We start from the raw sequence: 26,353 nt of genomic DNA, 5'->3' as shown, positions 1-26,353 counted from the left end.
CCTAGTTCTTATATTATGGGAACAAGTTAATAACTTTTCCTTATTCACTTTCTCCACATCGCTCATGATTTTATAGACCTCTATCATATCCCCCCTTAGTCTCCTCTTTTCCAAGCTGAAAAGTCCCAGCCTCTTTAATCTCTTCTCATATGGGACCCGTTCAAAATCTCTAATCATTTTAGTTGCCCTTTTCTGAACTTTTTCTAATTCCAGTATATCTTTTTTGAGATGAGGAGACCACATCTGTACACAGTATTCAAGATGTGGGCGTACTATGGATTTATATAAGGGCAATAAGATATTCTCCGTCTTATTCTCTATCCCCTTTTTAATGATTCCTAACATCCAGTTTGCTTTTTTGACCACTGTGATGAACTGGAAAAGTTCTTAATGTTTTCTCTGAATACTGTGTTGGTGCCTCAGTGTCCCCATGGCAGTTCTTAAGTATCTGGCAGAGCAAAGGGCCAGTGCCCCTAAATGCCTGGCACTCTGTCTCCTAGCAACTGATGGCCTGGGCCCCTCCTCTGCAAAGGTGCCAGCTGAAGGTGTTGGAGACAAAGGGATCAGGTGACCTCCTGGCCCAGGAAAGGAGCTGAGGAAAGAGGAGGGGCTGGGAGGGCTTGTTAGTCTGGAGCTGGCTGGGGTCGAGGAGTGAAGTGCAGACGTAGGGGGTCTGGTTCACTGCCCCCCAGAATGGACCCGGCCGAGGGGTCCAGTTCGCTGTACCTACAAGCTCTGTTTTAGACCCTGTTCCTGCCATTGAATAAACCTCTGTTTTACTGGCTGGTTGAGTCATGTCTGACTGCAAAGTGGGGGTGCAGGACCCAGTGGCTTCTCCAGGACCCCGCTGAGGCGGGCTCGCTGTGGGAAGCACATGGAGGGGCAGAGGATGCTGAATGCTCCAAGGAGAGACCCAGAAGGTGAAGATGTGTGAGCTTCTTGCCCTGAACAAGTCTGCTCCAAGGGAGAGGAGGCTCCCCAAAGTCCTGCCTGGCTTTGTGGGGAGCAGTTCCAGAGCATCGCCCGGTGACTCCGTGACAACCACCTCTGCACACTGAGTGGATGTCTTCAGAGAACTATTGATGATGACTCCAAGATCTCTTTCCTGATTAGTTGTAGCTAAATTAGCCCCCATTCTATTGTATGTATAGTTTGGGGTTATTTTTCCAATGTGCATTACTTTACATTTATCCACATTAAATTTCATTTGCCATTTTGTTGCCCAATCACTTAGTTTTGTGAGATCCTTTTGAAGTTCTTCACAGTCTGCTTTGGTCTTAACTATCTTGAGCAATTTAGTATCAAATTGTATCAAACTTTGCCATCTCACTGTTTACCCGTTTCTCCAGATCATTTAATAGGTGGCCCCTATTACGCTGAGCTAAAGCAAAATCTCCATGAGCTGTTAGCAGTATAGGTCCTAGGACACACTATTGAGCAGTTCTGATTCTAGTCAGTGGAGGGCAGCAGTCTCTCTGACACAAACAGGGACGGAGCAAGAGAGATCCAGCCAACCACTACATTACAATACCACACACAGAGAGACGCAGGGTTGTACTTTGCACACACACACACAGTTGTACTTTGACAGATGTTTGAAACAGAACCGCGAGTTTTTTAGGCAAAATAGAGCAAAAAATCAAATCTCCCCCAGGTCTACCTCTTTTACCTGGGCTCTGGCAGACCTGGGGGGATTTGACTGATTTTTCTTGTCCTTTCTTATGTCGAACCAAAAGTCTGCCCCTGGAGCCAGTGTCTGACACCAGAGCCCCTCTCGGTTCTGTTTAAAATCCAGAAATCCTTGAGATTTTATAGAGCCGTGTTGCAGTGTGTCCCTGCCTCTTTACACCCTGACTCTGCTGGGTCCCCTCCACCCTTCATCTAACCAGACTTCGGGTCAAAAATACCAGTGTCTGCCTTGCCTGTGGCTCTCAGCACAGGGACTGTAGTATTATTCTCTGTGACGTGGGGGGCAATGGAGGGGTTCCTGTGATATGTGTTGGGGGAGCATGTACATATGGTGTGTGTTTGGAGGTCACATCTGCCCTGTAAAAGACTGTATAATGATAGTGTTGCCAACTCGTGTGATATTTGGTTTATTTCTTAATGCCCCAGCTCCTGGAGTCCTGTGATTATGAGGAGACTCGGGTTTCATTTAAAAAGGAAAAAGGCCCAATGAGAGTTAAGTTCTGAAACACCTTTGAGGATCTGGACTGGGGTTTCTAGCCCTCCTGGTTGCAGAGGAAAACCTGGCATGAGCATGACCTAAAGGCTCAGGAACCAGCCAGCTAGCCCCGGATAACAGCTCCGCCCATATGCTGCAGCCGTGAAAAGGGGGAACACGGTGGGAGGCATTCCCCATAGAGCTAGGGACGCATCTTCCAACGGACAGGGCTGTGCACACAGTGGGTTGCCCACGTTCAAGGAAGATGAATTCAGAAGAGCGGCTGCTGAGGCTGACCAGGGTGTTGGAGGACTGTTCTTACCAGATCCAATTGCTGTCTCTAATTTCAGGGGGCAGGAAAACCCCAGGAAGGGAGGAGAGTTATGGGAGCCAAAGGGGATAAACTGGCCACAAATAGACACAGGCTGAGCAGGAGAAGCAGGTTTCTAGGCAGCGGAGGAGGGAGGAACGGGGTCTGTCTGCTCTGAAGATGGAACTTGACCAGTTTACTAAGGGGATGATCTGTGGGGGCAGCCTGGGATGTCCCTCCCCGTCCAATGGTCCAATTCCTAAGCAGACCCCAGTGTTTATTATTCCTAAATAGTGTGGGATTGGCGGGCCTGTCTGAGTGCTAGGGGCTGGTAGCGCCGTGGTGCCCAGCTCCTCCCAGCAGCCGTGGCACAGGGCGTGGGCATGATGGGTTTGGCTGGCAGTGTGCTACGTGCAGGTGGCGTGCTGGTGTGGGCAGCTTTGGAAGTGGTTAGCCCAGGTCAGCACGCAGGCCCCTGGGCTCCGCGTGGGGACGCAGCAGGCCTATGCTTAGGGTGGGGGCAATGCTGCGTGTGGTTGCTGCAGGGTGTGGGTGGACAGGGCAGGTGTTTGTGGTTCTGGCCAGGAGCCAAGAGTCGGTGGTTTGTGGGGACTCGGGGAGGGGGGTTGATTTGTTTGATGTGGGTGGGCATGGCCTGTGTGGGTGGAAGAACATTGGCCAAAGGCTGGCTAGAAGCCAGAGCGTTCCCCTGGAACGGAGTCTGCTGCTGACAGCCGGGGTGCAAGGAACGTGAGGTGCTGGGCGTGAGCAGGAACAGAGGCTGGACCTGAGACAGGCGGGGGCCTGCTCCTGATCGCTGGCCTCCCCAGGCCACACACACACTCCCAGGGTCAGGGCAGGGTGATCCCACTAGATGCCCCCAGGTGTGCCAGCTTGGAACACAATGTCAGTATCCTGCAAGGCAGCCTATTGTACCAACCCCCCAACACCCAGCAGGGTCCCCAGCCCACATTGCTGCTGCGTCGGACCCCCCCCGAACTGCCTCGCTAGCATGTCCCAGTGGGGGAAAGCTCAGCACCTCCAGCCCGGGAAATCCTGGCTCTGGGAGGGGTGGGAAGGGGCTCTGCTGGGCTGAACAGGTAACTCCGGCTGGCCAGGCCCAGAGCCAATGGGGCCAAGCGCAGCATCGGTACCAATCCCAAGATCTCCAGGCTCTGCCCCCCGCCTGTGGAACAGATGTGCCCCCTAGTACCACTAATGTATCCCTGGCAGCATCCCAGTGCACCAGAGAGCAACCAGCCCAGTCTAGGTCTGCCTGTCCAGAGAGCTGGATCGGGTGAGGTTGTTCCTTGGAGACCCCAGGCACTGCTCTGGTGCCCTGCACAGGGTTGGCCTGTTGGGGGCACCCATCCTGCTGTGGCCCAGCACAGCCCTTGCTATGGAGCACAGATTGAGCAGCCCCCACCATGTGGGAACCGTGTAATAAGGAAAATTAGCACCAAATTACAGAGCACAAGGAGCTGGGAGGCATTCACCACTTTGAAGCTCTTTGCACTGCGTTTCGTGGTGGGAAGGCAATTTTCTGTGCACTGTTCAGGGCGCCTGCCTCGAGCCAGTGCAGCCTGGCATGAGCACTGGTGGCAGAGCCCCTTCCCGCTGCAGAAGGTCCCACAGGCGCTGCACCGGGCTGGCCGAGCCCCAAACAGCCCTGAGGCCTTGGGTCAGCCAAACGCCTGGACGCTTCTCCAAATCCAATGCTCCGGGCATCCTGGTGCGCTCTGTGGCACCGCACCCTGGCCCCCTCTGGCGCCACCGGATGCCCAAAAAGCTGTGGTCACGAAAGCCCCTCTCCCAGACACAGCTGCCCATCTGTCTCACATGTGTCCGCGGCAGCTCGTCCTTCTGCAGCCACCCCCTGTGATCATTGCACTGTGGAATGAGAACTCCAGTCACGCAATGACTCCAGAACGCCGCGCCCTGCCTGCTTGGCACTGGGGGCTTGGCTTCCTACACTGGTCTATGCTCTCCATGGGCCTGGCCCAAGCTACCTGAGATGCCCGCTCACCCTGCAGTCCCTGCCTGGTGGGGCTGTGGAACAGTCAACCACTAGAGCGAGGCAAGGCCATCGGAGCACAGGGGCTCACCTGGGCGACCTGCTGCTGGGCCTTTGGGATTGAACACCCTTTGCCTTAGCTGTCCCTGGAGCAAGAGGAGGGGAGGGGACGGATGCCCTCATCCCTGGGGCAGAGGGCAAGAACTGCAGCCTCATGGGAGCTGGAGCCCATGGGGATGGCATGCTGCTCAGCTGCAGCACGGACAGGAGCTGGGCCAGCATGTAGAATGAGCTGGAGGGCTCAGAGCCTCCATCTTCTCCCATGGATGGAAGAATCCCACGCACTGCTACAGACTAGCGACCGACTGGCTAGGCAGAAAAGGACCTCGGGGTTACAGTGGACGAGAAGCTGGATACAAGTCAGCAGTGTGCCCTTGTTGCCAAGGAGGCTAACGGCATTGTGGGCTGTATAAGGAGGGGCATTGCCAGCAGATCAAGGGACGTGATCATTCCCCTCTATTCGACATTGGTGAGGCCTCATCTGGAGTCCTTTGTCCACTTTTGGGCCCCACACTACAAGAAGGATGTGGAAAAATTGGAAAGAGTCCAGCAGAGAGCAACAAAAATGATTAGGGGATTGGAGCACATGATTTATGAGGAGAGGCTGAGGGAACTGGGCTTATTTAGTCTGCAGAAGAGAAGAATGAGGGGGGATTTGATAGGTGGTTGAAAGCAGCTGAAAGGGAGTTCCAAAGGGGACGGATCTAGACTGTTCTCAGTGGTACCAGGTGACAGAACAAGGAGCAATGGTCTCAAGTTGCAGTGGGGGAGGTTTAGGTTGGATATTAGGAAACACTATTTCACTAGAAGGGTGGTGAAGCACTGGAATGGGTTACCTAGGGAGGTGGTGGAATCTCCTTCCTTAGAGGTTTTTAGGGCCCGGCTTGACAAAGCCCTGGCTGGGATGATTTACTTGGGAATTGGTCCTGCTTTGAGCAGGTGGCTGGGCTACATCCCTCCTGAGGTCCCTTCCAATCCCGATATTATATGAGTCTATGATATTTCCATGTGGGCTAGAAATCCTGCGGGAAGGGCGAGCACCACCTCTCCCTGTTCTAGCCCTCCCCAGGCGCGTGCATGCTGGGCCGTGTTACCCTTTGCTCCATCAGCATCGATTACTTCCCTGGACACGGAAAGGCTCAGCTGCTCCCGTGCTGTGTTCCTAGTGGCTAGAAGGAATGTGACATTGTTGTAACTGAGGGTCTAGCATGCACCTGTCTCTAGGGTCCAACTCTGCTTTCAGTGGCACTGATGTAACTGCAGGGCTAATGTTAGGTGGGACACAGAACTGTGCCCGGAAGTTTTGGAGATTGGAGTGGAGGTAGCTGCTGTGATCTCTGGCTTTGTCCCCAGCCCATGGCCTGGAAATCCCCAGGGGGGCCCTGGGTGTGTTATCACGGCCCAGGGAAACAGCCCATCTGTGTATCTGAGCTGCACCTGGCCGGGGGGACTCCCGTCTCAGAGAGCACCCGCCTCACACACCCATGCCTGCCCCGACTGCGCTGCCCCACTGAAAGGGTCCCTGTGGCTGCAAGGTCATGGAGGTTTGCTGGCACTTGCACCAGCCCTGACCTGGGCAGCCACCGGCCTGGAAGGAGGATCTGGGCTCCTCAGCCACACACAGTCCTAGAATGTGAGAGTGAAGTAACTGAAAGGGCTGAGGAAAGGGGGGTGTCTGTGCCCTCCGCCCCCTCCCAAGCTCTCAGCTCCAAAAGTGCCGCCCAGACGCCGTGTGCCAGGCAAGCGCTCACAGTCCAAGAAGCCCAGACAGACACAGGAAGGACTGTTATCCCCAATGCACATATGGGGAAACTGAGGCCCAGCCACTAGGCTGCATCGCAGCCAATCCAGCGATGTTGAGCTCTGCTGGGCTGCGCTCAGAGACAGCTGAGGCCATGCTAGTATGTGTTAGCAACGTGTGAGCTAAACTCAACCCCACTTCCGAGTTAAGCCCCACAGGGCAGCTGGGGCAGGGTCCTCCCAAGTCCCATTAACCACAAGCTCATCCATTCTTCTGTGCCTGGACACACCTCTGCCCTTGTTCACTGACACACATGTCATTCCACGTGCATGCTCAGGCTCCCCCCCTCCTTCCCACACACACCCAAAGCATTTTATTGCCATTCTTAACTCCGGGAAGCCTTTGTTGTGAGATTAATAGGCTCCTGCTCCCCTTTCATCTCAGCCCTCTGATCCTGAGCGCTCCATAAAATACAACCCTACAAGGGAGCTGGGCTCTGGGGTCCCGTCCCTAGCCCTCCCTCGGGCCCCATTCTCAGCTGTTCTGTTCCTGTGTTATGGCTCTGGAAAACCCCTCTCCAAGGGGATGGACCACTGTCGTCTAGCCGAGGCTGGGTGCCAGCGATTGCAGCATTCTGAGGCCAAGAAGAAACTCCATTTTGGGTCACGGTCCCAGGCGTCCCATTTATCAGCTGTGACCGTCCCAGGCCAGCTGGGAGCAAAGCCTGCCCAGGCATGTAGGTGGAGGGATATGGAAAGTAGTACCAAGAAAAACGTGTCAAACTGTTCTCTAAAATATTGCTAAGAGCACTGCGACACCCCAGCCATGTGGGGATGGGCAGAGGTTTATAGGCACCCATTTGGGGTGGCTTCCACACTGCATCCATCCCAAAGCCATGCCGATAAACTCTGTGCCCCAACCCAGCCTGTAGCCCAACAGAGCAAACATGGATTAGCAGGGAGTAACTGCACCTCACGCCCTCTCTCCCCCCTTCCATCTCAAGCAGTCACCAAGCGCTTTGCAGGGTGGGTGGACCCTGCAGAATTATTGAAACCCCTCAGCACCCAGCGCAATGGGGCCCTAGGCAAAGACAGGAATAGCTACACTGCCACTCAAATGCAGCCACCTCTGGGCTAGGACATGGCAGCTGATTAACTGTTCATAGCAAAACTCCATAGCAGTTTGCTATGGGAGTCTCTTCGCGTGCGTGTGTGCGTGCGTGTGTGACAAAATCTAACTAAAAAATAAAATAAAAACTCAGCCTTGAAACCAGATAGTTATGCCCATAGTGTCACAGGGGTTCCTAGCTCTGACAGTGTCTTCCCCTTCCCCGGTGGTTTTATACCCATTTGTCAGCTCTCATCTGGAATTAGAATATTAACTCTGTGTGTGGCAGGGCCCTCTGGGTTTGTGCACCTGCTAGCACAAGGGGATGACAGCCCTGCTGCGGGTCTTGTGGGCCTGCTACACTGCAAGTACTAATCACATAGAATCACAGAATCTCAGGGTTGGAAGAGACCTCAGGAGGGATCTAGTCCCACCCCCTGCTCAAAGCAAGACCAACCCCAACTAAATCATCCCAGCCAGGGCTTTGTCAAGCCTGACCTTAGAAACCTCTAAGGATGGAGATTCCACCACCTCCCTAGGGAACCCATTCCAGTGCTTCACCACCCTCCTAGTGAAATAGTGTTTCCTAATATCCAACCTAAACCTCCCCCACTGCAACTTGAGACCATTACTCCTTGTTCTGTCACCTGGTACCACTGAGAACAGTCTAGATCCATCCTCTTTGGGACCCACTTCAGGTAGTTGAAGGCTGTTATCAAATCCCCCCTCATTCTTCTCTTCTGCAGACTAAACAATCCCAGTTCCCTCAGCCTCTCCTCATAAGCAGGGCCACTGCAACCTATTAGGTGACCTAGGTGGTCGCCTAGGGTGCTAGCATTTGGGAGACGACCGCGGTTGCCAGATCTTCGGCAGCCCCAGTTGCCGCCGGCATTAAGGCAGAGGGAGCTGGGGCCGGGGGGGGGGGGGCGCGCGGGGAGGGCCGCCTGCAGCAAGTAAGGGGGGGACGGCTCACAGGGGAACTCCCCACCCCAGCTCACCCCTGCCCCTTCTCCTCCTCCCCGAACACACTGTGGCTGCTTCACTTCTCCCACCTCCTAGGCTTGCGGCGCCAATCAACGTAGGTGTTGCAAGCCTGGGAGGTGGGAGAAGTGACGCAGCCACGGCGTGCTCGAGGTGGAGACAGAGCAGGAGTGAGCTGGGTTGGGGAGGGGAGCCTCAGGGCGGAGGGTGGGGAGCTGCCGTGGAGGGGGGGTGCCTGAGGGCAGAGGGGGGAGCTGCCGTGGGGGGGCGCCTCAGGGCGGGGGCTCAGGGATGGGGGAGGGCGCAAGGTTGAAGTTTTGCCTAGGGCATGAAACATCCTTGCACTGGCCCTGCTCATAAGTCATGTGCTCCAGCCCCCTAATAATTTTTGTTGCCCTCCGCTGGACTCTTTCCAATTTTTCCACATCCCTCTTGTAGTGTGGGGCCCAAAACTGGACACAGGACTCCAGCTGAGGCCTCATCAATGTCGAATAGAGGGGAATGATCATGTCCCTGGATCTGCTGGCAATGCCCCTACTTATACAGCCCAAAATGCCGTTAGCCTTCTTGGCATCTCACTTACCCTGCAGGGAGAACTGAGAGAGGTGGATGATAAAGACCCTGAGTTAATCTGGCCAGGAGTCCCCTTGGTAAATAGCCCCATTCTTGGGGGAAATGCCATGAGAGAAGCTGGGCCTGGATGACAGAGGATGGATCACGCAATAATTGCCCTGTTCTGCTCCTTGCCTCTGAAGCATCCATCACCAGCCGCTATCAGAGACAGGACACTGGGCTAGACGGACCCTTGGTCTGCCCCAGTGTGGCCGTTCTTATGAGAGTTTAAGGAGCTGGGTAATTATGGACTGTCTCTGCTCTCCACGCCGACTGTGGTTTTGTAGGTTCATTGTTTGCTCGGTGCATAGGGATTTACTCAGCAGAACTCCGGTTTCACTCCGGGACATGTGGCACCGTCCCCGTGCTGAGTGGTCGCAGACTCAGGAGGCCGGGAAATCGCCTGGCCAGGCAGCAGCGTGAGTGCTGCACAGGGCTGGGCATTCATCCTTGAAGCTGCACAGCGCAATAGCCAGCCAGCGACTCCCTCCAGCATCATCCGAGGCCAGTGCTAGCTCTCATGGCCCCAGCGGCTTTCACGAGAACCATGCCCGGGAGTGGCAGCTATGCGGGGATGATGAAATCTGAAGCCGCTGGGAAGCAGTGTCTGAGCAGAGAGGACACGTACCGAAGAGGTCAGACATTGGGAGGGGATGAAGAATCAAGGGACTACTGGATAGAAAACAATACATGGCTGCACAGAGCCTGCTTAGCAGTAATGGGTCACCCTCAGCTACTTCTAAACCTGTATCACACCCACCGCCACACTCCCCTGGCCAGGTCATGCTTCCCTCCAGCTTAGCTACACCTAAACAGCCGCTAATGAAGAGATCCACAGTGGTCTCCAGGAGCTAGTGATGAAAGCACCAGTGTCCGAGTCATTTCTAACTGGACAGCAGCTGAGGACACCGGAGAAAGCCACAGGGCTGCAGCCCAGCCTTTGCCCTGAGTCCAGCCTACCAGGCTCTCCCAGTACAAACCTCTAGTGCCTTTGCAGAGCTGCTTGCAAGCAGGATGATGTCGCACCAGCACGGATCAGGGATCTGAATGTGTCTATGCTGTGGGTTTGCACTGGGGCAGCTTCACCACTTGGTACAATTGCAGCCAATCCCCAGTGTAGACAGAGCCTCAATCCAGTCTTTGTGGCTGGGACAACCAGCCACTGGCAGATTTCAGGGGCTTTTCACCCAGGCAGGCAGATTTGCAGTTTCTATGTTGGCAGCAGGGACTGTGGCCTGTTTTTCGCCTTCAGCCTCAACTCTGGGCTCAGTCAGGAAAATTCCCATGGGCAGGGGTCAGGAATGAGAGAAGACGTGAGATAACACAGACGGGAATCTGCGTCTTACGCACTTTCGGTGGCTGACTTGAACAAAATTGTAATTGCGTGTGTGATTCCTTACAGCGCCCTGCTGGACAGAAATGTTCAGCTGTGTGCCCTTGGCTGTGTACCACAGCTAGCAAGTGGCGATCTCCCATCAGCGTGTGATCAGGGCTCTTGGACCAGGGGCCCCCGAATTCTATCCTAGCTCTGGCCATGGCATTTCAAGTGGCCTCCGCATGCAACGGACCATGCCGCCTGTGTTCTGTAATGGCAGCTGGCACGTCCTAGGTGGCCGCCAGTGTGTCACAATATCATGTTCTGTTCTTGGCACTGAGACCAGCCCCACCACCGCACTAGGCTTCTACGCCTGCCAGCCCCAGAGAAGCCACAAGCAGTGTCCATGTCTGGCTCAGAGAACTCTGTGTGCCACTCGCCCCGTTTTACTGGAGTAACCTCGTGGTGCAATGCCCCAACACCTGTGTTAGACAGGAGGCCACACTAGCTAACCACGGTTGTCCCTTCTGCCCTTAATATCTATGAAACCCACAGCAACTGTTCTGTACAGAAAGGGGCGTTGCATGAATCCACACTGTGCACTCCAGATATCCCCCAGCATGTGTGCCATCTGCCGCCATTTCTGATTAACCTTTCCAGGAAAATTCAGCCTGAGGCAGATGTCCAGCTTTGGAAATGTCAGCTCGGATGGTTGAAGTTTGGCAAAGTTATAAGTGACTGAAAATAGGGCCTTATAATGGGAAGTGTTAGAGAATCTTAACTTTGGGCAGGACTACCAGCAAGCTAGGACAGCCCGTGCGAAGCAACAAGGAAGGACCTGATTCTCCCATGTCCTTCATTATAAATGGGCTCTGTGTGCGCACGTGTGTGGTTTACACACTTACTGCCAGGTCATAATGAAGCACATGGGAGAATCACGCCTTTACTTGCCACTCTACACTGCCCTGTATCAGATGGACTCAGAACTCCTCAGCTGTGTGCCACATTAACAGGTGTGTTGTGGGCAAGACACGAGAAGTCGTTCTTCTGCTCTACTCTGTGCTGATCAGGCCTCAACTGGGATTCTGGGCACCGCATTTCAAGAAAGATGTGGAGAAATTGGAGAGGGTCCAGAGAAGAGCAACAAGAATGATTAAAGGTCTTGAGAACATGACCTATGAAGGAAGGCTGAAGGAATTGGGTTTGTTTAGTTTGGAAAAGAGAAGACTGAGAGGGGACATGATAGCAGTTTTCAGGTATCTAAAAGGGTGTCATCAGGAGGAGGGAGAAAACTTGTTCACCTTTGCCTCTAAGGATAGAACAAGAAGCAATAGGCTTAAACTGCACCAAGAGAGGTTTAGGCTGGATATTAGGAAAAAGTTCCTAACTGTCAGGGTGGTTAAACATTGGAATAAATTGCCTAGGGAAGTTGTGGAATCTCCATCTCTGGAGATATTTAAGAGTAGGCTAGATAAATGTCTATCCGGGATGGTCTAGACAGTATTTGGTCCTGCCATGAGTGCAGGGGACTGGACTCGATGACCTTGCGAGGTCCCTTCCAGTCCTAGAGTCTATGAATCTCTGAACAGGATCTATATTGTTAAGAATGAATTGGGATTCTCCTTTAGCTTAGGGGCTTGTGGACTTGAAGCAAACGACTCTGCGGATATGTCTACACAGCAGCTAGACACCCGCAGCTTGTGCCAGCCGACTTAAGCTCTAGGACCCTGCAGGGTGGGAGGGTCTCAGAGGTCAGGCTCCAGCCCAAGCGTCTACACAGCAAAGAAACAGCCCTGCAGCCTGAGCCCTGTGAGCCTGCATCAGCTGGCACTGGCCAGTCAGGTGGTTTTCTTTGCTGTGTAGACACACCCTGAGTTTGATCCCGGCTGCCTCAGCAAAGTTCCTAGGTGGCTACTAATTTGTTACAGGGACAAACCAAACAAATACCTTTTGCAAAAGTACCAAAGTCTGAGCAAAGCAAGAGCTGGCACCAGCGTGGTCTCAGCTGGGAAATCCTCGCAGAGCGATGGGGTCATCCCACTGGTCCATATTTCAATTATCTGCGGCTGAGACTGATGGACCTAGTGGATCAGCAAAGCAGCGATTGCACAAGCACTTCCCAAAGAGCACCCAGAGTGTGAGCGCAGGGGGAAGGTTTTACTGGTCTGCACTGCCCAGCCACTAGCAGAATGGGGCCCTGCTCCGGAACAGGGGGTCCCAGATGCAACTGTAAAAGAAAGAATAAGAAAATAAATAACCTGCTTGTTTTAAAATCCTATTCAAGGTTCCCATCCACCGTGCATCACCTGCAGGGATACGGCTTGTATGGTTCTGCTCGAAGAAAAGAAACCCTCATATTAAAGGTTTTTGGGAGATTTGAAGTCAGATCTGAACAGCTGAGAGCTAGAGGAGGGGCAGCTGTGACAACACCAATAACTAAGCCAATCACGTCATTAGAGGATGTTTTGGAACAAACTGATAAACTAAACAGCAATAAGTCACCAGGACCAGCGGGTATCACCCGAGAGTTCTGAAGGAACTCAAATTTGAAATTGCAGAACTACTAACTGACATCTATAACCTATCATTTAAATCAGTTCCGGACCAGATGACTGGAGGATAGCTAATGTGCCAATTTTTAAAAACGGCTCCAGAGGTGACCCCTTACAGGCCGGTAAGCCTGACTTCAGTACCGGGCAAACTGGTTGAAACTATAGTAAAGAACAAAATTGTCAGAGACAGAGATGAACATAATTTGTTGGGGAAGAGTCAACATGGTTTTTGTAAAGGGAAATCATGCCTCACCAATCTACTGGAATTCTTTGCGGGTCAACAAGCATGTGGACAAGGGGGATCCAGTGGATATAGTGTACTTAGATTTTCAGAAAGCCTTTGATAAAGTCCCTCACCAAATTAAGCAGTCATGTGATAGGAGGGAAGGTCCTCTCGTAGACTGGTAACTGGTTAAAAGACAGGAAACAAAGGGTAGGAATAAATGGCCAGTTTTCAGAATGGAGAGAGGTAAATAGTGGTGTCCCCCAGGGGTCTGTACTGGGCCCAGTCCTATTCCACATATTCATAAATGATCTGGAAAAAGGGGTAAACAGTGAGGTGGCAAAATTTGCGGATGATACCAAACTAGTCAAGCTAATTAAGTCCCAGGCAGACTGTGAAGAGCTACAAAAATATCTCACAAAACTGGGTGACTGGGCAACAAAATGGCAGATGAAATTCAATGTTGATCAATGCAAAGTAACGCACATTGGAAAACATAATCCCAACTCTACATATACAATGATGGGTCTAGATTATCTGTTACCACTCAAGAAAAATATCTTGGAGTCATTGTGGATAGTTCTCTGAAAACAGCCACTCAATGTGCAGTGACAGTCAAAAAAGTGAACAGAATGTTGGGAATCGTTAAGAAAGGGATAGATAATAAGACAGAAAATATCATGTTGCCTCTATATAGATCCATGGTACGTCCACACCTTGAATACTGCGTGCAGATGTGGTTGCCCCATCTCAAAAAAGAGAGATTGGTATGGGAAAAGGTTCAGAAAAGGGCAACAAAAATTATTAGGGATATGGAACAGCTTCTGTATGAGGAGAGATTAATAAGACTAGGACTTCTCAGCTTGGAAAAGAGACGACTAAGGGGGATGTGATTGAGGCCTATAAAAAATCATGACGGTTGTGGAGAAAGTAAATAAGGAAATGTTATTTACTCCTTCTCATAACACAAGAACTAGGGGTCACCAAGTATGTTTAAAACAAACAAACAGAAGTATTTCTTCACATAACACACAGTTAACCCGTGGAACTCTCTGCCAGAGGATGTTGTGAAGGCCAAGACGAGAACAGGGTTCAAAAAAGAACTAGATAAGTTTATGGTGGATAGATCCATCAAGGGCTATTAGCCAGGCTGGGCAGGGATGGTGTCTCTAGCCTCTGTGTCAGAAGCCAGGAATGGGCGACGGGGGATGGATCACTTGATGATTCCCTGTTCTGTTCACTCCCTCTGGGGCACCTGGCACTGGCCACAGTCAGCAGACAGGATATGGGGCTGGATGGACCTTTGGCCTGACCCCGTCTGGCTGTTCTTAGGTTCTTATTTTAGCCGCCTGATGGCACTTTAATTTATTTGCATATTGCATTCCTATTGGTTAAAAGGCTTTAAAGGTCTGTGTGGGTTTTTGTCCCCCTTTCTCCCATCTCACGGGGCCCGATCCTGCGAGGTTGCTGGCGCAGATACAGCATGATGGGCAAAGGGATATGGGGGTAGATTTTGGAGGCACAAGTCTTGGGGGCTTTAGACTCTCAGCTGGTTGTCAGGTGTAAGCAAGGCGGAGAAACACAGAACATGGGCCCAGTCCGCATGCTGCTGTGACCCCCCTGAAGCCACGGCCGTGGCGCTGGGGAGGAGCATGTTCTAGGAAGAGGCCGTTCTACAAGCAGAGACTGGGATTTGCAAACCAGGCAGCTGGAAGTTCGGCTCCTCGGTCCCTGGTTAGGCACCCAGATAAGCAGCCTGATTTCCCCATGTGCTGAGTGGCCAGCAGCACACAGGGAAGTGGGTGCTGGCCCAGTGGGAGCAGCTGGGCCTCCATCTTTATGCCCGAGCCATGTAGGAGCTCTGCTGGGGATCTGAAAAAGGCTCTTCACAGGGAGGACAAGAGGCAGTAGGTTCAAACGCCAGCAGAGCGGAGCTAGATGAAATCTCAGGGAAAACTCCCGCACTGTAAGAGCAGTCGGACAGTGGCACAGACGCCTCGGGAGGCTGTGGAAGCCTCTTCACTCGAGGTTTTCGAGAGGAGGCTGGAGCCGTCTGTCGGGGATGGGTTAGACCCAACAAGTCCTGCATTGGCAGGGGTTAGACGAGATGGCCCGTGTGGTCCCTTCTAACCCTGCGGGTCTGTGATTCTGTCTGCCTGATGTAGGAGCGTGTATGTCCCGGCCATCTCAGACTGCTCTCTCTGGGGCGTGTCCATGGGATACACAGGAGGGTTTTATCATCCATCCCTCAGATGTGTGGTTGTAAAACTGCAGTGTATCCGATAGCTGCAGCCCACATGTGTGTGATAGCTTGCACGTATGTGGGGGGTGTGTGTAGTAAAGGGCTAGGATGGAGCATTTGGCGCCAGTGAAATGAGGACACGAGGTGCCAGGCAGACAGCACAGTGCATGCTTCAGATGAGAAGCATCACCCGGTTGTGCAGGGAGGAGAGAAAGAGCGAGGGGGGTATTGAGGGAGCGTGTGAAAGGAGCACGTGTGTGTTGGGGGCATGAGCCTGTGGTGTGTCTCTGGAGACAAGACTGGCCTTACAGGTGGATGACATGAGCGACCACCCCGGGCTGGCGGGTGTGGGCTGCCAGAGCAGGGCTGAGTGTGGGAAGCCTGGGGCTGAAGCCCCTGGCCAGCCAGGTCGGGGGGGGTTGATGCCGCCTGGAGTTGCCAGCCTGGCATGGAGGCATGAGCAGCAGGGCTTGCCCCTGCAGAGCCAGCAGGCTGGTCCCTTGGTCCCCTCTTCCCGCAGGCAGTTCGCCCAGGGTGCTTCTTTCCCTAAGGCCGGCCTGCGTGAAGGAGCCTGTGGCTGCAAGGTGAGGATCTCTGCCTGCACTGGCACAACTGCTGTGCGGGGGGACAGGGGGGCTGCATGGCACGTGTGGGGAGCTGCGCTGGGGCAGGGAAGGGCAGCTCTCTCCCCTCTCCAACTTCTTTGAAGCCTCCACTCTCAAGCTGCTTCTGAACGGCTTGTGCCAGGCTGCGAGAGCCGCTAATTAGCGCCTTTTGCAAGGCAAGCTGGAGGTGAGTAGGCAGCCGGTCTGCCTTGCAACCCCCTCCCTCCCCCACTGCAACCTCCTCCTTCCCCCCACTCCCTCCTGCACCAGATGGGCCTTTGCCTCTCAGGGGCTCTGATGTGTCCAACCCTCCCTTGTGCGCCAGGCCCGTCCTTGCTTTGCTGACCCCTCTGGTGTGCATGGACACACCCACACATGCACACCCACCCACCCACCTGTGCACACAACTCCCAGGCCCCCAAGGGCTGTGGCTCCCTTGAAGCCATTCCAACAAAACCTGGCCAGATTCCAGATGGGGTGATTCCATTCTGCCCCCAAAGCCTCCCCCTGCTTCTCCCCGCCCCGCAACTCCCGTTCTCCACTTCCCATCCTATGCTGCTGAGCACTGTGAACCAGCTGCCACGTTGCACCCCGAGGGGGCTGCCGCTCAGTGCTGGGTGCTGGGACATCCCTTCCCACCAACATCCACACATGGGACAAATGTCCCATCAGTATTCGTATAATGGCCACCATCAGCTCCCTCCTTAAAACCCACCTCTAATGCAGCGCCAGCCAATCCCTCCCACCCAGCAGGTGCTGGGCTAGGGCTGCTGCTTCTCTGCTGCTCTCGGCTTAATGTTCCTGCTCTCTGCCTGTTTTCTCTACCGATCGTGGCCTGTCTGATGTGTGGCCTGGCAGCTGTCTGGGGCAGGGACTGTCCTGATCCATCTGCGCAACGCCCAGCCCAGTGTAAGTACTAGCAACAGTTTGTTCCTACGGGGCTTGGAACGGAAGGTGTTCTGGAGAAGTGCAAAGAGTTCCTGATAGTGCGACGCCCTCCGGGGGCTCACCCTGTGCAGACGTGTGACCGTGCGAGGAGAAAGCCCCACGTTACCGAGCGGGTCTCTCTAGCACAGGTGCCACGACTTCAGGCAAGAGGAAGAGGGGGGAGTCCCAGGGTCTCTTTTCCAGCCTGGTCCGGCTGAGGGGCTCCAAACCAACCCCCAGTTCCCATCTCTGTCAGACAACCCAGAACCCAACCCAGAAAATCCCGACTCTGCTTCATTCGGAAACTTTTCAAACGATTTGAGGTGGGGAAAGCGAGTGGGGGACTTAAACCCAAAGGGAGGGAGAAGGGGGGATTAACGCCACCGAAACAAAACATGGGGAAATGCTTCCAAAAGACCCCCAGGAGAGCGGGGGGTTACTGGCAGAAACTCCAGCATGGTGGAAAGGCCAGTTCCAGTCAAAATTTTCATTCAACATTTCAAGCAGCTGTGGGTGTGAGCAGCTACCCTGCCCCCCCCACTCCCCTGGCTGCCCCTCATGGAGGCGTAGAGAGGGGGAAACGTCCCCCAGTGCTGCCTCTGCTCCCTGTGCACCGTGGCGCCCCCCGGGGGAGAGCTGGCTGCAGCGCGCACGGACTTACCTGCCGGCCAACACGGTTGTTGTGCAGTCTCATGCGGGAGTGGATGTCCCTGTAGGTTTCCCGGGAGTCTAGGAAATCCTTGGAAAACTTCTCCCCATAGTCCACATCGGGGCTGCAGCCCCCCCACTCCCAGGAGTCCTGGAGCCCTGGGGTCTCGGCTGGCAGGTGCTCCAGCCGGACCCCATGCACCATCCCTTTGCCTCGGTTCATGGCCTCCAACTGGAGCCGGTGCAGCTTCACGCGGAAGGCTTCCTCGTCCCCCCGGCGCTGCTGGTCGCAGCCGCAGGCCTGCAGCTTGCCGAGGGCGCAGGCGTTGGAGACGGCGTGCACCACCCCAGCGGCCGCGATGGCGTAGGCGAAGGCACTCTCCCGGAAGCCTGTGAGGAAGCGAAGGGCTGAGGGTCAGTGAGAGGCTGGGAAAGGAGGGGGTCCGGCTGGGTGACAGGCAGGATGGGGTATCGGAGGGAGCCAGGGTCTCCCTGCAGACTGACGGGCCAACCCGGGCGGTGACAGGGCCTGGTTCAGCCTCCAGAACGTCCCCAGCCCTGGGCCTCCGCTGAGGTCTCCAGCAGGGAGGCTGGTTAGCACCAGTGGGGCTGGGAGCTGCTGGACTGTGGTGATGCCTGCCCTGAGGCCCCTCACCCTGGCGCCAGGGAAGTGCTGATGGGGGTGACCTTCAGAGAGCCTCCCCCCGGGAGTCAGGCAGCCCCCCCACTAGGAAGCACTCCTGGCGCCCCACAATGTGCCCGTCACCCACGGGGGATGGCAGGGGTTCACCTGCCGGGGGGGGGGGGGGTTCGCCTGCTGGGGTGGGGTGAGGGGATGCTGAGGACAGCACAGGCCCACAAACACCTGCGGAGGGGCCAATCCGCAGGGGTTGAAGGTGTCTCTGCTTCTTTCTATGCTGTGCCTCCAAGGACCCCTCCAGCCCCCTGCCCAGCACCCACGCAGCCTGGGGCTCCTCTCTCACTCCCTTCATTCCTGCCCCTCCCAGCCCAGCTCCCAAAGCCTCACCCGGTTCCTGGCCTCTCTCCTGCTGCAGCCTTCTGCTCTCTGGCCTGCCCCACCCAGCCCAGGGTCCCTGCTGCCCTCCTCCATCTCTCCCTCCCCCTCCCGCCCAAAATCATACATAGCATCAGCACAGCCCTTCCTTCCACAGAGCGCAAAGCTTGCTGCAAAGCCGGGTCAGTATCCTCACTGCCAATTCGCAGCGGGGGGAAACTGAGGCTGAGACTCCCCCCAGCTCTCACAGTGAACCAGTGGCAAAGAAGGGAGCAAAACTGAGACCTCCTAATTCCTGGTCTGGTGGCCCTTCTACAGGCCTCCCTGCAGCCTCTCACCTGCAGCCCCTCGCCTGCTGCCCTAGCTCCCACGCTGCTTCTGCACCACAGCTCAAGCCAGCTCCCCTGCCCGTCCAAGCTCTCCATATCTCCGGCCCTGCCTCCATCCACCCCTTCTCTCCCCTCCCCCCTGCTTCCTGCCCCGTGTCTCCCCCCACAAGCTCTGGGAGTCACTCCCTGCTCTGTATTCGCTCTTGTCTTGTCTCCTGTTGCCTTTCCACTGTAAGCCCCTGGGGGCGGTGATCTGGTAGAGTCTTGGCACCGCCCTCCCACCACACTGCGGGCATGATTCAGGGGCCCCTTCCTCCACTGGGTCAGGGGGCCGCGTTTCAGAGGGGCAGGGAGGGCAGACTCCCACGGTAGGAATGAGCTGCTCCAGAAGGGACCCCCTTTGCAGGCTGGAGTAGCTCCTCGTAGGAGCCAGTATGTCTGCCAAGGTGGCTCTCCCATTCCGCACAGGGCCTTGCATGCTGCCCCCGACCAGCTCGCCGGCAGCAGGGGAGATGGCCTGGCATGTTGGAGAGGCAAGAGAAACGTCCTGGCTTCACACATATCAATTCCTCCTGCTGGCGCCCGGGGTCCAGCTGTGACGGCACGGATGCTCCAGCGTGGCGGCTGTGTGATGCAGGAGCCCCAGCCGTGGCACTGGGCCCTGCTGTGCAAGGTCCTGTACAAACCCAGAATCAAAGGACAGTCTGTGTCCCAGGTTAAGGATAAGACAAGAGACAAGAGGTGCAGACTGACAGGAGTACAAGGAAAGCACACAGTGGGCCTGGTCTCAGCACAGCAGTGTCCGGTGGCAAAGGAGAGGGTTAAGGAGGACGCAGCTTTGCGGATATTTGCTTTCTGCATCACAACCCCCCATGGCACAGATGGGAAACTGAGGCCAGATTATGTGACTTGCCCAAGAGGTCACACAAGATATATGTGGCAGAATGGGGACCTGACCCAGAATCTCCAAGCCCCAGGCTACAGCTCTGACCACTGGGTCGCCTTCCCCTCGCTCTCCCTGCTTTGTGCATCACCCTGCCTGGGAGCCTGGGAGCAGAGTGATCGATTTGATCCAACCCAGGGCTGGAGTCTCTGCTCTGTGGGGTGCAGCGGGGGTCAAGCTGCTGGAGACACCGGCAGGGGACTCGCCTATGGAGCTGGCAGAGGAGGCTCTGCCGACCTCCACACCAGGCTGCTTGGAAAACGCTGATTATTTTGCATGGGAAATTTGGAGGGGGAAAATCTTTTTTTTTAACTTCAAAATTCCCCATTGATATTTTTTGGTGATTTCCAATGGAAAGCCAAAAATCTGTCAGCTTTGGTGAGCTGAAGATTTTCCATCAGGCCGAAAGCTTCCCGCCGAAACGATGGTGCGGGTTGAAAGGCCGTGGGCAGCCGAGAAAATGTTTAGATTGTTTAATTATTCATTCCAATTCAATTAACCAATTGAAATGTGTAAACGCCAGCTGAAGGAGAGGGAGGGGCCGGGGCCAAACAGAGCTCCCCTGTGACCCTCACACCGGGCTGGGCTGGGCTGCCCGGGCCCTAGAAACTGCAACTCCTGAGTCCTGCCCACTGTGCCCACCAGGGCTAAGGTGGGGTGAGGAATTCGGCTTATCCGCTGGTGTTTCTCTCCAGGGCCAGGGCTCTGGCCCCTTCCTTTGGAAAGCTGCTTGCTGGGGGCATGGATCAGTGTTCGCATCACGCACTGCCTGAGCCACCTTGCGCGAGCCCTAAGAAGAAGCCTGCGGCGTCCTGTGAAGGCGGGTCAGGATCGCGAGTCTCCTTGGACAGATGAGAAAACTGGAGCCTGGAGCAGGGAGGTGCCTTTGCCCAGGTCACACAAGGTCAGTGAGCGGAAGAGTAGGCCACAGAGCCCAGGAGTCCTGCCCCAGCCCTTGGCCCCCGGTCCCAGCTGCTCAGATACCTCGCGGAAGCGAGAGCTGGAAGGGGTCAAAGAGCCTCTCCCAGGCTGATGTCTGGATGAGGAAGGTGTGAGGGCAGCGGGGCAGCCCGGGAAGGGGCAACTGCTCTGCTGGGCAGGCTCCCGCTTGGAGCGCGCAGGACGGGATGCGATCGGGGGCCCGGGATAGCCGCCCGATGTGGATGCTGCCTTCCAGCCCCTTTCTCATTTTTGCTGCAATATTTCGGGTTCTTGCTGAAAAACCTAAAACCCTTTTTGTTGCTGCTTTTTTTGCTTTTTGGGCCTTGGGTTTTTCAACAACCACACTGGCCATTTTTGATCCAAACAAGGTTGGGATGGGGAGGTCCAGAATGTCCAGGCTTTTTGTTGGAAAATGTGTTTCGGTGAAAACTGTTGCAGCAGCTCTGGTCTGAGACTGGGACCAGGGTAGCTAGCCACATAATTGCACGAGCGTGTTTCCACTTGCTCTGAGACTTGCTCTCTCTGTTTGCAGGCATGACAGGCCCCTGTTTTGGCCCTGGACATGTCTGTGGCTGCAAAATACATGGTGGGCACCGATCTGCGAAGCTGCAGCTCGGCCCATCTGACTTGCCAGTCATGGTTGTGCCATTGGAGGTGAAGCTGCTCTAATTGCTGCCTGCGGTTAGATTGCTGGCGCGTGAGTGGAAATGTCCCCTGGTGTATTTCTCGTGTACTTAGCAAGCTTCACAAAGCCTGGTGGCTTTTCAATGATTCATTGCCGTCTGCTTAGCAAGCCACTATGATCTTATGAGATGGAAACAAAGTGCATCTGTGAAACCTTCGCGGAGCGCCACGCTGCCAATTTTTGCGTTCATTTTTAATATGCGCTGGTGTCAAATTAACAAGGCACTGCTTAAAAGCAATCAGAATCCGCTCCCTGCCTCTTCGATAAGGTCTGACAAACTCATGCCCCGGGGCCCTGCTTCTTTTGGTGCCCAAGCTTAACGGTGGGATGTTTTTCACTGCGCCACCACGGCTGTGAAGTTTTCCTTGCAGAGAACGCTGGGACTAGCTGTTACAAAGCAAAGCACCATCACTGTTATTAGCAGATGAACTCCAGTGCATCTGCAAACAAAGATTTCTTTTTAACCCTTACAAGCCAGCCTAATCAAGGGCAGTATTCACCAGCACATCATGTACTTCTCCTCCCTCAGGTCTAGTTCTCTTCCAAACCCTCCTTTTTGAGCTCCACTGGCTTCAGAGGAAGAGCAGTTCAAAACGGCGGTGATATCGGTCATTTACAAGCAGACCCACGTCTCTCCCTCCTGACCTGTTCTCAGTAACAACAGGCCTAGTTTTGCTCAAACTTTCCCAAAAGCTTCACACTTGGATGGAGCCCAAAGCTGAAAAAATTACAGGCCAAAAGGGGAAAGTTTTGATCAACTGAAAAAAGGGGGTGTGAGCATGGGAACTCGGGCACCCCAGGCACCTGGCCATCACTAAGCACCGCAGTTCTGAAGAGAGCATGGGGCTGTTTAAATGTTGTCTGACCTTTGAACCCACCAGGGGTCAGAAACGGAGCAGTACGGCTGCAGGCAATGGCCACTGTCACTTCCTGTCTCTTGGCAGAGGCACTTCCCAGAAGCCCATCTGTGGATGGCACAGGAGAGCACGAATAAACCTGCTCCAGGGCCACGCTGCAACGCTGCGTGTTTCTGGCCTCAACGGCACAGCCTGGGTCACCAGAGCCCTCCTGGGACGACAGAGGATGGTACAACTCTAGCCTACGCAGACTCTGGGGCTATTAGAGAGGCCATGGGAAAATCAGCTTCCCCAGGATACTGCAGCAGAACACCACAGCTCTGACTCAGCCAGGCTCATCGATGTCCACAGAAACCCCCAGGTGCACAGGCATAAAGACCTGGCTGAAGCAAGCGCGATCTGATAGCAATTCTGAAAACACTAGCCCCAGCTGCAGCTCAGATTCCAGTGTGGCTTTTCATGCTTGGGAGGATTCATCTCTGCAGGCTCCATGTACGCTATGGGCTGCCCAAACTGGACCCAACCATGGGAATGTTGACAGTTTACCAGGAGAACGTAAGAGCAGCCAGACTGGGTCAGACCAATACTCCATCCAGCCCAATGTCCTGTCTGCCGACAGTGGCCAATGCCAGGTGCCCCAGAGGGAACAATGAGAACAGGGCAATTATCGAGCAATCCATCCCCTATTGTCCAGTCCCAGCTTCTGGCAGTCAGAGGTTTAGGGACACCCAGAGCAGGGGGTTGCATCCCTGACCAGCCGGCTAATAACATTGATGGACTTCTATGAACTTATCTAATTCTTTTGAATCCAGTTATACTTTTGGCCTCCACAATATCTCCTGGCAAGGAGTTCCACAGACTGACTGTGCATTGTGTGAAGAAATATTCCTTCTGTTTGTTTTAAACCTGCTGCCTGTTAATTTCTTTGGCTGACCCATGGCTCTAGTGTTACGGGAAGGGGTAAATCAAACTTCCTATTCACTTTCTCCACATCAGTCATGATTTTATAGGCCTCTATCAGATCCCCCCTTATTCGTCTCTTTTCTAAGATGAACGGTCCCAGTCTTATTAATCTCTCCTCCTACAGAAGCTGTTCCAAACCCTTAATCATGTTTGCTGTCTCTCTCTGTACCTTTTCCAATTCTAATTTCTTTTTTAGATGATGCAACCGGAAGTCAAGGTGTGGGTGTACCACGGATTTCTAGAGTGGCAGTATGATATTTTCTCTTATTATCTATCCTTTTCCTAATGGTTCCTAACATTCTGTTCGCTTTTTTGACGGCCGCTGCACATGGAGTGGATGTGTTCAGAGAAATATTCACAATGACTCCCAAGATCTTTCTTGAATGGTGTGACAGACCCAGACCAGTGGGATACAGGAGTCTGGTAGAGGGCAAATATACTGGTCACTGGGTGAGTAGTTTTCTGTTCCCTGTGTAACCAGAGCAGGGGCTGCACTAGAGTAACCAGGAACCTGCTAGAACCAATTAAGGCAGACAGGCTGATTAGATCACCTGCAGCCAATCAAGGCAGGCTGATCAGGGCACCTTGGTTTAAAAAGGAGCTCACTCCAGTCAGGGAGGGGGGAGCCAGAGGAGAGGAAGTGCGTGTGAGGAGCTGGGAGCAAGAGGCACAAGGAGCTGAGAGTGAGAGGCTGTGCTGCTGGAGGACTAAGGAGTACAAGTGTTATCAGACACCAGGAGGAAGGTCCTGTGATGAGGATAAAGAAGATGTTTGGAGGAGGCCTTGGGGAAGTAGCCTAGGGAGTTGTAGCTGTGGGGAAAGGTCTGGTAAAACCTCAAGTGAACAAGTTGGAGGCCATCCAAAATTGGCCCCGACCACGTTGCAAGAAACAAGTCCGGGCATTCCTAGGTGCAGTGGGGTATTACTGACGATTTATCCCCCACTTTGCCACAAGGGCAAGCCCCCTGACAGACCTAGTGAAAGCCTGTGAATCTGATCTGGTGAGATGGTTTGACGCAGCAGAGGAAGCATTCACAGACCTACGGACTGCCCTTTGCAGTAACCCCGTACTGATAGCCCCTGATTTCACCAAGGAATTTATCCTGCAGACAGATGCATCAGAAGTAGGGTTGGAGGCCATTCTATCACAGATGGTCGGGGAGGAGGAACACCCAATTCTCTACCTCAGTAGGAAACTCCTTCCAAGGGAACAAAAATATGCAGTGGTGGAGAGAGAGTGCCTCGCCGTAAAATGGGCCATGGAAGCATTGCTCTACTACTTGCTCGGGCGCAGATTTGTCCTCGTGACCGACCATGCCCCTCTTCAATGGATGCAGCGGAACAAGGAAAAGAACACAAGGGTGACCAGGTGGTTCTTATCCCTCCAACCTTTCCAGTTCTGTGTGCAACATAGAGCAGGGAGCTGTCACGGCAATACCGATGGCTTGTCACATGTGCACTGTTTGGCTTCCCAAGCTGCCCAGCCCCTTGGTGTTGAGCAGGGGGGAGGGATATGTGACAGACTCAAACCAGTGGGGTACAAGAGTCTGGTAGAGGGCAAATATACTGGTCACTGGGTGAATGGTTTTCTGTTCCCTGAGTGACCAGAGCAGGGGCTGCACTAGAGTAATCAGGAACCTGCTAGAACCAATTAAGGCAGACAGGATGTGACGAACTGGGAATGTTCTTAACTTTTTCTCTGAATATTGTGTTGGTGCCTCAGTGTCCCCATGGCAGTTCTTAAGTATCTGGCAGAGCAAAGGGCCAGTGCACCTAAATGCCTGGCACTCTGTCTCCTAGCAACTGATGGCCTTGGCCCCTCCTCTGCAAAGGTGCCAGCTGAAGGTGTTGGAGACAAAGAGATCAGGTGACCTCCTGGCCCGGGAAAGGAACTGAGCCGAGAGGAGGGGCTGGAGGGGGTTGTTAATCTGGAGCTGGCTGAGGGCAGACGTGGGGGTCTGGCTCACTGACCCCCATAATGGACCCGGCCGAGGGGTCCAGTTCGCTGTATCTACAAGCTCTGTTTTAGACCCTGTTCCTGTCATCGAATAAACCTCTGTTTTACTGGCTGGCTGAGAGTCACATCTGACTGCGAAGTGGGGGTGCAGGACCCTCTGGCTTCCCCAGGACCTCGCCTGGGCGGACTCGCTGTGGGAAGCGCACGGAGGGGCAGAGGATGCTGAATGCTCCAAGGAGAGACCCAGGAGGTGAAGCTGTGTGAGCTTCTGGCCCTGAACAAGTCTGCTCCAAGGGAGAGGAGGCTCCCCAAAGTCCTGCCTGGCTTGGTGGGGAGCAGTTCCAGAGCATCGCCCGAGGACTCCGTGACACAGGCTGATTAGATCACCTGCAGCCAATCAAGGCAGGCTGATCAGGGCACCTTGGTTTAAAAAGGAGCTCACCCCAGTCAGGGATGGGGGAGCCAGAGGAGAGGAAGTGCGTGTGAGGAGCTGGGAGCAAGAGGCACAAGGAGCTGAGAGTGAGAGGCTGTGCTGCTGGAGGACTAAGGAATACAAGCGTTATCAGACACCAGGAGGAAGGGCCTGTGGTGAGGATAAAGAAGGTGTTTGGAGGAGGCCTTGGGGAAGTAGCCCAGGGAGGTGTAGCTATCACACAGCTGTTACAGGAGGCACTATAGACAGCTGCAATCCACAGGGCCCTGGGCTGGAACCTGGAGTAGAGGGTGGGCCCAGGTTCCCCCCAAGCCTCCCAACTCCTGATCAGACACAGGAGAAGTTGATCCAGACTGTGGGGGAGATCACTGAGGTGAGCAAATCTGCCAATAAGCACAGGACCCACCAAGGTAGAGGAGGAACTTTGTCACAATGGTAACAGCTAATTTACACCCTATCATTGCATATGTACAGTTGGGATTATGTTTTCCAATGTGCATTACTTTGCATTTAGCAACGCTGAATTTCATCTGCCATTTTGTTGCTCAATCACCCAATTTTGTCAGATCCCTTCATAACTCTTTGCAGTCAGTTTTGAACTTAACTATCCTGAGTACTTCTGTATCATCTGCCTCCTCACTGTTTACCCCCTTTTCCAGACCATTTAGGAATATGTTGAATAGCACAGGTCACCATACAGAGCTTGGGAGACCTTGCTATTTACCACT

The 26,353-nt window shown here is 54.1% G+C and overlaps 1 protein-coding gene across 1 annotated transcript in view; it reads right to left on the bottom strand.

Annotated features, from left to right (window-relative positions):
• The window catches only part of WNT10A (Wnt family member 10A), a 49,351-nt gene that overhangs the window by 7,483 nt on the left and 15,515 nt on the right, over window positions 1-26,353 (bottom strand). Inside the window, exon 3 of the mRNA XM_030579361.1 lies at window positions 17,515-17,891. Coding sequence (XP_030435221.1) covers window positions 17,515-17,891 — 377 coding nt within the window. The remainder of the gene's footprint in view (window positions 1-17,514; window positions 17,892-26,353) is intronic.

This window comes from Gopherus evgoodei, chromosome 11 (genome assembly GCF_007399415.2).
Source record: "Gopherus evgoodei ecotype Sinaloan lineage chromosome 11, rGopEvg1_v1.p, whole genome shotgun sequence".
Lineage (NCBI taxonomy): Eukaryota > Metazoa > Chordata > Testudines > Testudinidae > Gopherus > Gopherus evgoodei.
This window is presented reverse-complemented; position numbering and strand designations above follow the sequence as displayed.